This window comes from Eulemur rufifrons, chromosome 24 (genome assembly GCF_041146395.1).
Source record: "Eulemur rufifrons isolate Redbay chromosome 24, OSU_ERuf_1, whole genome shotgun sequence".
In the NCBI taxonomy this organism is placed as follows: domain Eukaryota; kingdom Metazoa; phylum Chordata; class Mammalia; order Primates; family Lemuridae; genus Eulemur; species Eulemur rufifrons.
The window spans coordinates 12,123,981-12,137,032 of NC_091006.1; the positions used below are offsets into that span (position 1 = coordinate 12,123,981).

General features: G+C 43.0%; 1 protein-coding gene across 1 annotated transcript; it reads left to right on the forward strand.

Moving 5' to 3' along the window:
- The first annotated feature begins 202 nt into the window (after positions 1–202).
- Positions 203–11,945, forward strand: ELSPBP1 (epididymal sperm binding protein 1). The gene is made up of 5 exons (XM_069457974.1): positions 203–280; positions 7,413–7,542; positions 8,565–8,711; positions 11,399–11,557; positions 11,788–11,945. Exons 1-5 carry the CDS (start codon positions 203–205, stop codon positions 11,943–11,945), a joined length of 672 nt encoding a protein of 223 aa, XP_069314075.1.
- The last annotated feature ends 1,107 nt before the right edge of the window (positions 11,946–13,052 follow it).

Consider the following 13,052-nt stretch of genomic DNA (forward strand, 5'->3'; position numbering starts at 1 on the left):
TCATCATGCACTGCATGACTGTAAATACTTTTTTTCTCTCCTGCAAAAATAAGGTTGTTTTTTTTTTTATTATTACTGTCTGGAGATAGAAAGGAAAAGAGCATGCATGACATCAAGCCTGGGAGCTAGTGGGAAGAGGAAGGGGACCTGTGGGAACAAAATTTTTGTCTTCTTCCAATCCAGAGGGAAGAGGCCAGCCAAGATGAACCGATGGTCCAGTTACCTGTTGGGGTGGACGACCTTTCTCCTCTATTCCTATGAGACAAATGGAGGTGAGTATGCTGGAAAACAATGGGGGGGGGGGGCATTTAAAAACTGGAAAAGGGCCAGGTGCAGTGGCTCACGCCTGTAATCCTAGCACTCTGGGAGGCCGAGACGGGAGGATCGCTCGAGGTCAGGAGTTCGAGACCAGCCTGAGCAAGAGCGAGACCCCATCTCTATTAAAAATAGAAAGATACTATCTGGCCAACTAAAAAAAAAATATATATAGAAAAAATTAGCTGGGCATGGTGGCGCATACCTGTAGTCCCAGCTACTCGGGAGGCTGAGGCAGAAGGATTGCTTAAGCCCAGGAGTTTGAAGTTGGTGTGAACTAGGCTGATGCCATGGTACTCACTCTAGCCTGGGCAACAGAGCGAGACTCTGTCTCAGAAAAAAAAAAAAAAAAAAAAAAAAAACTGGAAAAGAATGAATGGACCGAAGGAAAGATTCCTGGAACCAAGTAGAGAGGAGATGGCTTGGCAGAAATCTCAGCTAGACCTCAGACAGATCTGTCACTTCTTTTCTGTAACCTGGTCAAGCAGTGTAACCTCTCTGAAGTCAGTTCCCAGACTGTGAAAGAGAAATAAAGGCATTTATCTCACGGGGTTATTATGAAGATTAAATAAAATAATGGATACAAGCAGCTTTCATAATACTCAGCTCATGGCAGGGGAAATGTGATTATGTTAATTAAAAAGGCAGGCTATATAATTCCAATAAACTGAATGCTTGGACACCCTAATTATACTCTTAATGCATCTAGGAATCTAAATTAACAACCAAAAGGCTGTGTGACAAGCATGGAAACAGAACAAAGAGAGAGCTTGATTATATATAGTTTACTCAAGCCATGGCGAGGCATTCTCCACAATTAAAATCCTTTTCTGCCTGAGAAATTCTTCTCTTTGGATAAGGCTCAAGAAACACTCACATATTCATGTGCTTTGATCCCGTGAAGTCCCTCTTCCATGGTCACATTCTTTATTCCAAAGATTCTTAACCTGGGGTCATTGGATGAGCATTAGAGTCCATGAAAACCTAAATTTGTATTTTTAAAAAAGTGTGTATTTACTAGGGTAGTGAGAATAGCTATTGTAACAAACAAACTCCAAACTGTCAGCAGGTTAACAAAATACTGTTTTTTTTTCTTGCTTCTGCAAAGACCAATGAGGGTGCACCCGGTGAGCAGTGCTCCACGTGGTCACTCAGGGATCCAAGCTCGTTCCCTCTGGGGGCTCCACCGTCCACAAGGACTTCAGAGTGTTCTGAGGATTCTTTGCTTTTAGCTGAGGACAAGGGTCAAAGAGACCCTGGAGGATCATGGAGGACAGGTTTTTTGTTGTTGTTGTTTTGCTTTTGCCATGCCAGGACATACTTTACTTCCTGCCACTTCCATAACTCATGTGATACTTAGCTGCACGCGAGTCTGGAATTGTAGTCTAGCAGTGCCTTTGGGAAGAAATAGAGAAGCTGGTTTTGGTGAACACACAGCCATCTCAACCAAGAGGACATACAAGTATTTTCTTAGGGAGAAGTTCTGGGTTCTCAAAGGAACTGACAAATTTCTAAAAGGTTAAGAACTCACAGTTTATTCAGACAAGGAACAACATGCTTGATGGAGTGTCAACTTTCTAGTTGTAGTCTCACTTCCGTCATGCCTCCCTGAGACCACACCCACACTCCTGTGCTGAAATTCAGTATCCCCAAGTCCCCTCTGCACATACAGAAAAATTCATTCAATACACATTTACTGAGTGATCTTCAAGTTACAGGCTCTGTGTTATGGACCAGGAATGCAGTAATAGATAAAACCTAGGCCCTCCACTCAGAGAGTTCACCGTGAATGGGAGTGATAGATACATAAATAATTTTTAAAAAAATTGGTAAGTATGTCTATTATAAGTATTATAAGCATGAGGAAGAGCATTGACCCAAACTGAACCAAGTCTTTATGGGTGAGTAGCAGGGACCAAAGCTGGGAAGAAGCCAAAGGCAGCCCAGGGTAGGATGAAGGGCATGAGCAAGCCCCCAAAGATAAGAAAGAGCATGGGGTAAGGTCAAGGGCATGGTAAGCAGGGAGTGAGAACAGGCGGGTCAGCAGGGTCTGGATTATGGAGGATTGTAACCCAGGTAAGAGGATTAGGCCATCTGCTGGATTACTTTGCAGATGGCTAATAGTATTCATTACGTGCTGATTCTTACTAACAATTCCCCAAAATAACCTCAATTCCATGTACAGGGACATCTTTCCTTCTCCCACCCCACCATAGGATCCCATGCACTCAGTGGTGTCTATGATTGCAAAAAAGCATTGATGATGATGATAGCTAATAATTGTTAAGCAGCAGCCATGCTCCAAGTATTCTTTTAAGCACTTTCCAGATTTAAACTGGTTTAAACTTCACAAAGGCAAGACCAAACAGTTCTGAAAAATAGAGGCGGAACATGGAAATGATATTTAAGAATTTCTAATTGCGTGAACCCATGGGTGGGGCTCAAAGAGGAAGTCTGGATTCTCCATTCTCTCCCAACACATCCCTCATCCCCACCATGACCTATTTCAGATCATGCAGGGTAAGAATCTAATCTGGAACAAGGAACGGGGCTACTAGGTTATAGACCTTGAAGTCAGAGATCGTGTCTTGTCCATCTGTGTTAGTAGAGGGCTAACTGCTGTAATGACCCTCAAACATGAGTGGCTTAACTCAATCAAGGTTCATGTCAAACTCATCTACTAGTTCAAGGTGGATGTTTCGTGGGAAACATTTTTTTTCCAGAGATCAAACATTTTTGATCCAGAGAACAGGATCCTTCTGCTTTGTGTCACCACCATCTGCCAAGGACTCAGTGTTCTCTGCTCAGTGTTTGTCAGAGTTTCTCAACCTCAGCACCATCTTTGCTGGGGGGAGCTGTCCTGTGCACTATACGATGTTTAGCAACGTTCCTGGCCTCTACCTAATAGGCACCAGTAGCAGCCACCAGTCCCCTCCCTCTGCCAGTTGTAACAACCAAAAATATCTCTAAACATTGTCTAGGGTTATAGTCACTCCTCCTTCTTGATTGAGAATCGCTGCTCTATAGTCAGCTGGTAGAGAAAGAAAATAGCATGGAGGATTGCTTGGGACTTTTTGAGCCAGGAAATTGGGAGCATCATGTCCACCCACAATCTATTGCACACATACAGATCACCTACCAGAATATCTCATTCATTGTACTCTATCACTGTATCTTTGAGGGAGGGAAGGAAGGAGGAAAACAAGGAGTTGTGATCCTGTACTACCAAATGAGAAAGCTAAGCTCTTACCCCAGTTCTGAGGGTATGAACCTCTGAGGGATGAAAGAAAAGGCATTAATTTTAAATTATTCATAATTGTACATGGGTCCTTACATAATGAGGAATTTGGGATAGAGGAACATCTCTTAAGATGTGTTTCAGGAACGATTAGTCTCTAGAGCTATCGAGTGGTGAAGAAAAGACAACCCAGTATACTCTATACTTGAAGTCTTATTTGCATATTAACTCTTCTGATGAGTCCTTCATTAAAGAAACCTGTTTAGGTGAACAATCTGAGAAAGAAACCAAGAAAGTAATCCTTTTTTTACAATAGCTATACATAAAATAAAAAACACAGGAATAAGCTTAACCAAAGAAGTGAAAGATCTCTACAATGAAAACTATAACACATTGATGAAAGAAATTGAAGAGGACACACACAAAAAATGAAAAGATAGTCCATGTTCATGGACTGGAAGAATCAACATTGTTAAAATGTTCGTACTACTCAAAGCAATCTACAGATTCAATGCAATCCTTACCAAAATACCAATGACATTCTTCACAGAAATGGAAAAAAATTCCTAAAATTTATATAGAACCACAAAAGGCCCAGAATAGCGAAAGTTATCTTGAGGAAAAAAAAAAAAAAAAAAAAAAACCAAAACAAAACAAAACTAGAAGAACTACATTACCTGACTTCAAATTATACCACAAAGCTATAGTAACCAAAACAGTATGGTACTGGCATAAAAACAGACACATAGACCAATGGAACAGAATAGATAACCCAGAAATAAATCTGCACATCTACAACAAAGATGCCAAGAACATACATTAGGAAAAGGACAGTCTCTTCAATAAATGGTGCTGGGAAAACTGGATATTCACATGCAGAAGAATGAAATTAGATCCTTATCTCTCACCATATACAAAAATCAAATCAAAATGGATTAAAGACTTAAATCTAAAACCCGAAACTATGAAACTACTAGAAGAAAACATTGGGGAAACAAACACTCCAGGACATGATTTCTTGAGTAAGACCTCAAAAGCACAGGCAACCAAAGCAAAAATGGACAAATGGGATCACATTAAGCTAAAAAGCTTCTACAAAGGAAACAATCAACAAAGTGAAGCAGAAACTCACAGGATGGGAGAAAATATTTGCAAACTACCCATCTGACAAGGAATTAATAACTAGAATATATAAGGAGTTCAATAGGAAAAAAAATCAAATAATCCAGTTTAAAAATGGGCAAAAGATTTGCATAGACATTTCTTAAAAGAAAACACACAAATGGCCGACAGGTATATGAAAAAATGTTCAACATCATTAATTGCCAGAGAAATGCAAATCAAAACTACAATGAGATATCATCTCACCCCAGTTAAAACGGCTTTTATCCAAAAGACAGGCAATATGAATGCTGGTGAGGATGCGGAGAAAGAGGAACCGTCGTACACTGTTGGTGGGAATGTAAATTAGTACAGCCACTATGGAGAATACTATGGAAATTTCTTTAAAAAACCTAAAAATAGAACTACCATATAATACAGCAATCCTACTGGTGGGTATATCCAAAAGAAAGGGGGTGAGCATAGTGAAGAGATATCTGTATTCCCATGTTTATTGCAGCACTATTTACAAGAGCCAAGATATGAAATCAACCTAAGTGTCCATCAATGGATGAATGGATAAAGAAAATGAGGTACATGTACACAATGGAATATTACTCAGCAATAGAAAAGAATGAAATCCTGTCATTTGTAGCATCATGAATGGACCTGGAGGACATTATGTTAAGTGAAACAAGCCACGTACAGAAAGATAAATCCCACATGTTCTTACTCATATGCGGGAGCTAAAAATTTTAAGAACCGAACTCATGGAGATAGAGAGTAGAACGATGGTGACCAGAGGCTGGGACAGGCAGCGGACGGGGGGTTAAAGTGGGAACGGTTCAGTCACACAACAGGGTGACTAAAGTCAACCACACTTTGTTGTATATATATATTTTTTTGTTGTTGTTGAGACAGAGTCTCACTTTGTTGCCCAGGCTAGAGTGAGTGCCGTGGCGTCAGCCTAGCTCACAGCAACCTCAGACTCCTTGGCTTAAGCGATCCTACCACCTCAGCCTCCCGAGTAGCTGGGACTACAGGCATGCACCACCATGCCCGGCTAATTTTTTCTATATAGATTTTTAGTTGTCCATATAATGTCTTTCTATTTTTAGTAGAGACGGGGTCTCGCTCTTGCTCAGGCTGGTCTCGAACTCCTGACCTCAAGCGATCCACCCGCCTCGGCCTCCCAGAGAGCTAGGATTACAGGCGTGAGCCACCGCGCCCGGCCTGTATATTTTAAAATAACTAAAAGAGTGGGATCGGAATGCTCCTAACACAAAATGATAAATGCTTGAGGTGATGGACACCCCAATTATCCTGATCTGATCATTACCCATTGCATCAAAACATCCCATGTACCCCCAAAATATGTACAATTATTATGTACCCATAATTAAAAATGAAAATTGAAAAAGAAAAAAAAGGAAACAGATTTAACTTTATTTCATGTGGCATTTTCTGAACCTATGTTGTTTCCTGAGCAAGTCACTGTTCTGTGACACGTTCTGTGAATACTTTGTGCAAAAGACAAAGCTCTTGTCCACATACAGAAGAGTAAAAAGATCGAGGGTGTGTTTCCTAAACTTTACTTATTCCAGTGTCACCCACTCAATACTTGCCGCATCTGCATTCCACCAGCACCATTATTTACTCAATATTTTCTTTAAATTTGATAATTTAATGTAATATTTTCTTCACTTTGATAAATTCATTTTAAAAGAATAGTTATTAATAATATTAGAGTTGTAATATAAATAAGCAGTTCCACTTGCCGTAAATAGGAAGTACAACTAAAAATAAATACTGTACCAGGAAAACAAAATCCTATTATTAAATTCTACTAGATACTATTGTCGGAATAAGGCTTTGAGCCTGAGTCCTGTCCTCTTTTTTGCTAAAAAGGGAGATTATTAAGCATTAGAAAGACCAGTATTAGAGAAATACCAGTATTAAATTGAAGCTTTCTCTTTTGTGTCATCAGAAGGACTGACAGGGCCTTTGGAAAAGGATTTTTCTTTTCAGTCTGTGTTTCGAAATTATTTCACCTGTGTCCCTGCATTACCAAATGTGATCTTGTGATCCGCCAAAATGTATCTTGTATAACATTAGTGGTACCCGTTCTATACTCTGAGAAACAGGAGTTTGGGGAACAATATCGCCTGGTTGCCTTCATTATCTATGAAACTCTTCCCCAACTCTCTTGGTCCAAACATAAACTGGACACATTCTTATATGTAATTAGGTTAACATGTAAGAAGTTGGGTGCTAAGCCTAGGCATGTAGCCTTCACACTACCATGAGAACTGTCTCAGTCCGTCTGGGCTTCTATGATAAAACACCACAGACTGGGTAGCTTATAAAAACAGAAATCTACTTCTCACAGTTCTAGAGGCTGAGAAGTCCTAGATCAAGGCACAGGCAGATGCAGGTTCTGGCAAGAGCTTGCTTCCTGGTTCATAGATGGCACCTGCTTGCTGTGTCCCCACATTGTGGAAGGGGCTACATAACTCTCTGGGGTCTCTTTTGTAAGGGCTCTAATCCAAATCATGAGGGCTCTGACCTTATGATCTTATCACCTCCCAAAGGCCCCTCCTCCAAATACCATCACCATGGGGGTTAGGATTTCAACCTGTGCATTTTGGGGGGAGACATGAACTTCAGACCAAAGCAAGAGCCAAACCAAGACGCATCGTCTGCCCATTCGTTGTGATTATTCCTTCCTGGTTTGTCTTTCTGTCCTTCAGATAAGAAGGAGACATGTGTCTTTCCCTTCACCTACAAGGGGTCTATTTACTTCACTTGCACCAAAATAGGGAGCTTGTCCCCTTGGTGCGCAACCAGAGCGGTGTACGATGGCAGATGGAAGTACTGCATGACCGAAGGTAAGTGGCATCAAGCGTCCCCTGCCAGCGGGCTTTGAGTAGGGTGGATTACAAGAGAGAACGTGTGACTGTGTATGACAGGACCATATTTTTGCAGACAAGTTATAATACGTATGTGTGCATAGAAAATGCCCTGGGAGGCCAGACACTCAATGCTAATAGTGGGTAATAATAATAATGATAGTGTTAAAAATGGTGCTGTCTGGATGGATATCGTAAGACCAGCTGACCAAATGGAACCATTGTATTCTCTCTCTCTTTTTCTTTCCTAAATTAATAAGGAAAAAAGAAACAAAGTGTAAGAGAAAAGGGATTTGAGAGATTGTTTACTCTTTTTCAAAGCCTGAGGCATTTTTGACAATTATGTGATTTCTGGTTTTTTTGTACACAGAGACAAAAGACAAAATCCATGCATAACTTTTGACTCCCCCAAAACTTAACGATGACTAGCTTACTGTTGGCTGGAACCCTTGCTGATAACATAAACAGTCAATTAACAGATATTTTGTACATTATATGTATTATACACTGTATTCACACGATAATGGAAGTTAGAGATAAGAAAATGTTATTAAGAAAATTATAAGGAAGAGAAAATATATTTTGCCATTCATGAAGTGGAAGTGGATCATTGTGAAGGTCTTCATCCTTGCTGTCTTCATGTTGAGTAGGCTGAGGAGGAGGAGGAAGAGGAGGGTTGGTCTTGCTGTCTCAGAAGTGGCAGAGGAGGAAGAGTTGGAGGAGATGGAAGGGGAGGCAGCAGAGTCAGGTGCACTCGATGTAACTTTTATTGAAAAAAATCCATGGATAAGTGGACCCATGCGGTTCAAATCCATGTTGTTCAAGGGTTGACTCTGTAGTAGACCTTACTAAACGCTTGATGAAATGAATGCATGAAGTCCCTTCCAAACCTGATGTTTTTCCTGTACTTTGATGGTTGGTTGACTGGCTGATGATTAAATAACTCTGTCCTGTGAATGGCTTGAAGCAGTTGAGCCACTGATGAACGCTCTTCCGGACAGATTACCCGAGATGCATCTTCCCCTTCATCTACCGAGGAAAGTCCTACGACAGCTGCATCACGGAGGGCAGCTTGTTTGGAAAGCTGTGGTGCTCGGTCACCTCCAGCTTTGACGAGAAGCAGCAGTGGAAGTTCTGTGAAACGAATGGTGAGCCCCTGGAGCGAGGATGAGGATGGGGTGTGTGGCGGGAAGGAGAGAGGACGCAGTGATCCTCCTGAGCGGGGCTGGGCAGGGTGGAGGGCAGGGCAAGGAGGGTGGGGGCGTATTTCCAGGAGCCAAGTGTCTGCCCAGAGAGTGCACTAGGACAGCCCCAGAGACAGGAATGCCCTGTAAGGCTAGGTCCTCCAGTCCCCAGTACCGGGTGTCCTGAGAGCTACAACTATGAGCTGTGGTCCCCAACTGGCTTTTAGGTATTTCTGTTTCTGGAATTGACAATAGCCAGTTTCACCCATTGACGGACCCCACCTGCACTTCAATGCAGCTTAACATTGAGTCTTAATTCTATTCTATAGCTAAACCTAACTGAATAGCGACCAACATTCATTCAATGCCCTCTCTGCGCTAGACTCTGGTGCAGAAGCTTTGTATACAATATCCTGTTGAATCTTTCCATGGCAGCTCTATGAGATGCTTTTCCTCCTCACCCATTCAGTAAATGGTCTCAGTAAAATTATGTCCTTCTCAAGGTCACACTTGCAGGCAATGTCAGAGATAGAATTTGAATTCAAGTCCATGTGGTTCCAAAGCCTACTTGCTCTTAGTAAGCATTGTGGCCTCTGTGGACATTAAAATGCATACATTTATCCATGGGCACATTTATTCTTGCATAAAAATCTTAATTATGTTCTTCATTTAGCACTCAAAAAATCCTAATTCCATCTAAACCTTCATTTTATTCTAGCTCTAGCCAACCATCACTTGTGTCCTTAACTCTAAACCAACTTTATCCTTAAATTTCACTATAACTTTGTCCTAATGCTTAACCTAATTTTTTTTGGAGACAGGATCTTGCTGTCACCCAGGCTGGAGTGTAGTGGCATTATCATAGCTCACTGCAACCTCAAACTCCTGGGCTCAAGCGATCCTCCTGCCTCAGCCTCCGGAGTAGCTGGGACTACAGGTGCTTGCCACCACGCCCAGCTAATTTTTCTAATTTTATGTAGAGGCAGGGTCTCGCTCTTGCTCAGGCTGGTCTCAATCTCCTAGCCTCAAGTGATCCTCCTGCCTTGCCCTCTGAAACTGCTAGGATTACAGGCGTGAGCCACTGCACCTGGTCTTAACCCAATTTTTTGTCTAAGTCCAACTCTTTTTCTGTCTCCACTCTTGACTCTAAATTCTATCATTAATATACCCATAACCTTAGCCAATTTTTAACCCTAAACTGAATAGATGGATTGAGAAAGATATTAATTTTATGAAAATATAGCACTATATTAATATACAGTTCTAAGTCCATTTCAAAGCTTATTGTAACTTAACTCTAACCTCGATATCTAAACTTCTGTTTATCTTTAATGCCATCCAAGCTCCTTAGACCCAATTCTGATGGGATAACAGACTAGAATTTATATAAGTCACCAGATGCCCAAGAAAAGGTACCCTTTAGCTCTTGTTCCCCCATGACATTGGGAAAGTTGTTAAATCTCTTGGTCACCTTTATTATCTGCAAAACAAGGATGCTAAGGCTGACTTCACAGGGTTTTTGTAAAGATTGGAGCTCACTTTCATACAGGCTCTGTTGTGGTTCCATACTAGGTACCTAAGAAACCTGAGTTCTCCTCTTCTGCTATCATCTGAGCCAGTAGTCAAAAAATGGACTCTGAAGTTAGACCGGAGTTAGAATTCTGCTGTTGCCTTTACCAGCTGTTAGATACTACAATGATCATGATCCTAATAGAGGGAACTTTTAGTAAGCATTTACTATGTGCCATGCAGTGTTCTAACCACTTCACATGAAATAACCCACTTACCCTTCACGACGACTCCTGAGATAAGTCTGATTATTAACCCCATTTTATAGATGGGGAAACTGAGGTTCATAGAAGTTCATTTGGTACATGGCAGGGCTGTGATTTGATGCCAGGAAGTCTAACCTTCAGAATTTGTGCTCTTAATCACCAGCTATCATCGCCTCTAAACCCAAACCTCTTACTAAAAATCTGGCTCTCCTTAAAACACTACCCAAAAAGCCTATTAATTAGGCAACACTGGACCCATTTCTTCCTGAAGTAAGGGAGATTACTACTTTGACAGAGTCTTAATAGAGTCCCGAAGTGGGGAGGGCAAAGGCAGGATATTGATGAAGTCTTGGGCTCTGGTGGGTCTTCCAACGTAGGGGTGTGATTCAGATTGGGCAAATATCGCGATATAATGGCTTAGGGCCGGTGGTCTTGGAGAGGTGGAGTTACTTAGGACAGGGTTTCAAAGAGCCTTTAAGAGTAAACAGTGTTTTGATACAGTCTACTGAAAAAGCTGAACAGTGTGATGTTGATTTAAATAGTTTTTCAGGAAGTTTCTGGAGTAAACAATAAAGTTATATGCAACTTTTCTCTTCCCGGGCAAGAATTTTCTCTATTAGTCGAGTCAAGTTGAAGACGACCATGGAGCAGGAAAGTCATATTCATGCAGGCAGTGAGCCGTGTGGGTGCGGATGGCTTTGGTTTTCACTTATCCCACTTCTGGGGAACAACAGCATCCCCCAGAAGTTGCGGGGTGGGTTTGACATCGTGTTGCCTTTCCTGAGCTAGAGTGTGGCACGTGGTTTGTGTGTGATTAGATAGAAACCCTTTTCATCTGCTCTGCCTGACCTGTAACCTTTCCGTGATCATTTTCAGAGTATGGGGGCAACTCTTTCAGCAAGCCCTGCATCTTCCCCTCCAGCTACAGAAATAATGTGGTCTTTGAATGCATTGAGGATGAAAACAGCAAGCTCTGGTGCCCCACCACGGAGAACATGGATAAGGACAGGAAGTGGAGTCTCTGTGCCGACACCAGTAATCTGGGGAAGAGGGTGGCCGTGGGTGGGGTCATGCAATCATGTACTCAACAGACACCCACCGAAGCCCTACTGTGTGCCCGACACCGCGCTGGGCACTGGAGATCATCCCTGTAGTGGGCGCCTCTGAGCAGGGCACCCAGTTTTGAACCTCGGGGGCGGGGCTCTGAAGTCCAAGCCTTCACCGCAGTGCAAATAACCTCTGTCTCAAACCCTTCTTCTCCCTAGGAATTTCCTCGCTGGTTCCTGGCTTTCCCTGCCACTTCCCATTCAACTATAAAAATAAGAATTATTATAACTGCACTAGCAAAGGATCCCAGGAGAACCTTACGTGGTGTGCGACTTCTTACAACTACGACCAGGACCACACCTGGGTGTACTGCTGATGCCACGGTGAGAGCAGGGATCAGAGCTGGGTCCTTCTCCGATGGGAAGCTGAGATCTGGTCCTCCCAGCCTGCCTGAGTAGCCGAGCTTCCCAGCGAGGTGGGCTCCACTTTCCAAAGATACAATGGAGTCAGGGCTCGGGAGGCCGGGGCAGGAAATTGGACGCCTTCCCAAATTGGAAGGCTGGCAGATATCTGGATTCCTCCGGCAGGCAGGAGAGCAAGGGGGGGAGGGGCCAACTTTTTCAGACTCAGAAAGGTATTATTTCAAATCTCCAGTCTGGGAAGCTGTGGGTGTGAAAGATTAGGAAAGCAGACTTTCTCCAACTGGAACGTGACAGCTTAGAGAAGAGGATGTCCTCCTCTGGTCCCCAGAAGCCAAGGCACCATGTTGTCGAGCCATCACCCCCGTGGTTGAGTAGACGGCCAAGGAAAACATGAGGTTTAACTTCTCTTCCTTCGTCATTTGGGCCCCTGCCCCATCTCAGCCCATACATCGTCAACTACCCCCACAGGACAGCTTCATCCCTACTTTTCTTCTAGTCTCTGCCGTCTGGCTTTCACCTGGGCTGGGGGCAGCATCTTCAGCCTGCGGGAATGCTCTCTAGACCCCCCGCGTGGACCGACTGCCCTAAGTGCTCTGTCACTTCAGCGATCTGAAAGTAAAGAGAAGCCCTCTCATTGGATGTGTGGACAAAACCCACTCCTCTCGCCTCCAGGGTGGAACATTCTTGTGACTCTGCCAATATTTGTCCTTACAGCGCATGTGGCTTACCGATGACACCAAATTAGTGACCCTTCCTGAACTTGAGCTTGGTGGTGAAAATTACCTTCCAAGAACAAGGAAGGGGCAAAGGAGGGGGCTTGAGACTGTGGCTACCATCTTAACAGGGTGGATGTTGAAATGCACCCACAGTGGTCTCCAGTCTGTGGCTGGGACTACGAACATGTCTGGTGTCAGCCTCCAACTCTACCCATCACAGCAGAACTGTCTCCTTGCAGGTCCCTCTCCCACCAGACCTGTCACCAGAGCTGAGGTCAAGGGGCTCTTTGTTCATTGACCTACCTGCCCCCATGAGCCAGGTGGGTGCAGGGGGTGTCTAACTGC

Coding starts and splice junctions, on each gene's coding strand:
- ELSPBP1 (XM_069457974.1), top strand. CDS start 203: ATGAACCGATGGTCCAGTTACCTGTTGGGGTGGACGACCTTTCTCCTC. Junction 281..7,412: donor AGACAAATGGAGGTGAGTAT/GCTGGAAAACAA, acceptor TCAGATAAGAAG/GAGACATGTGTCTTTCCCTT. Junction 8,712..11,398: donor GAAGTTCTGTGAAACGAATG/GTGAGCCCCTGG, acceptor GATCATTTTCAG/AGTATGGGGGCAACTCTTTC.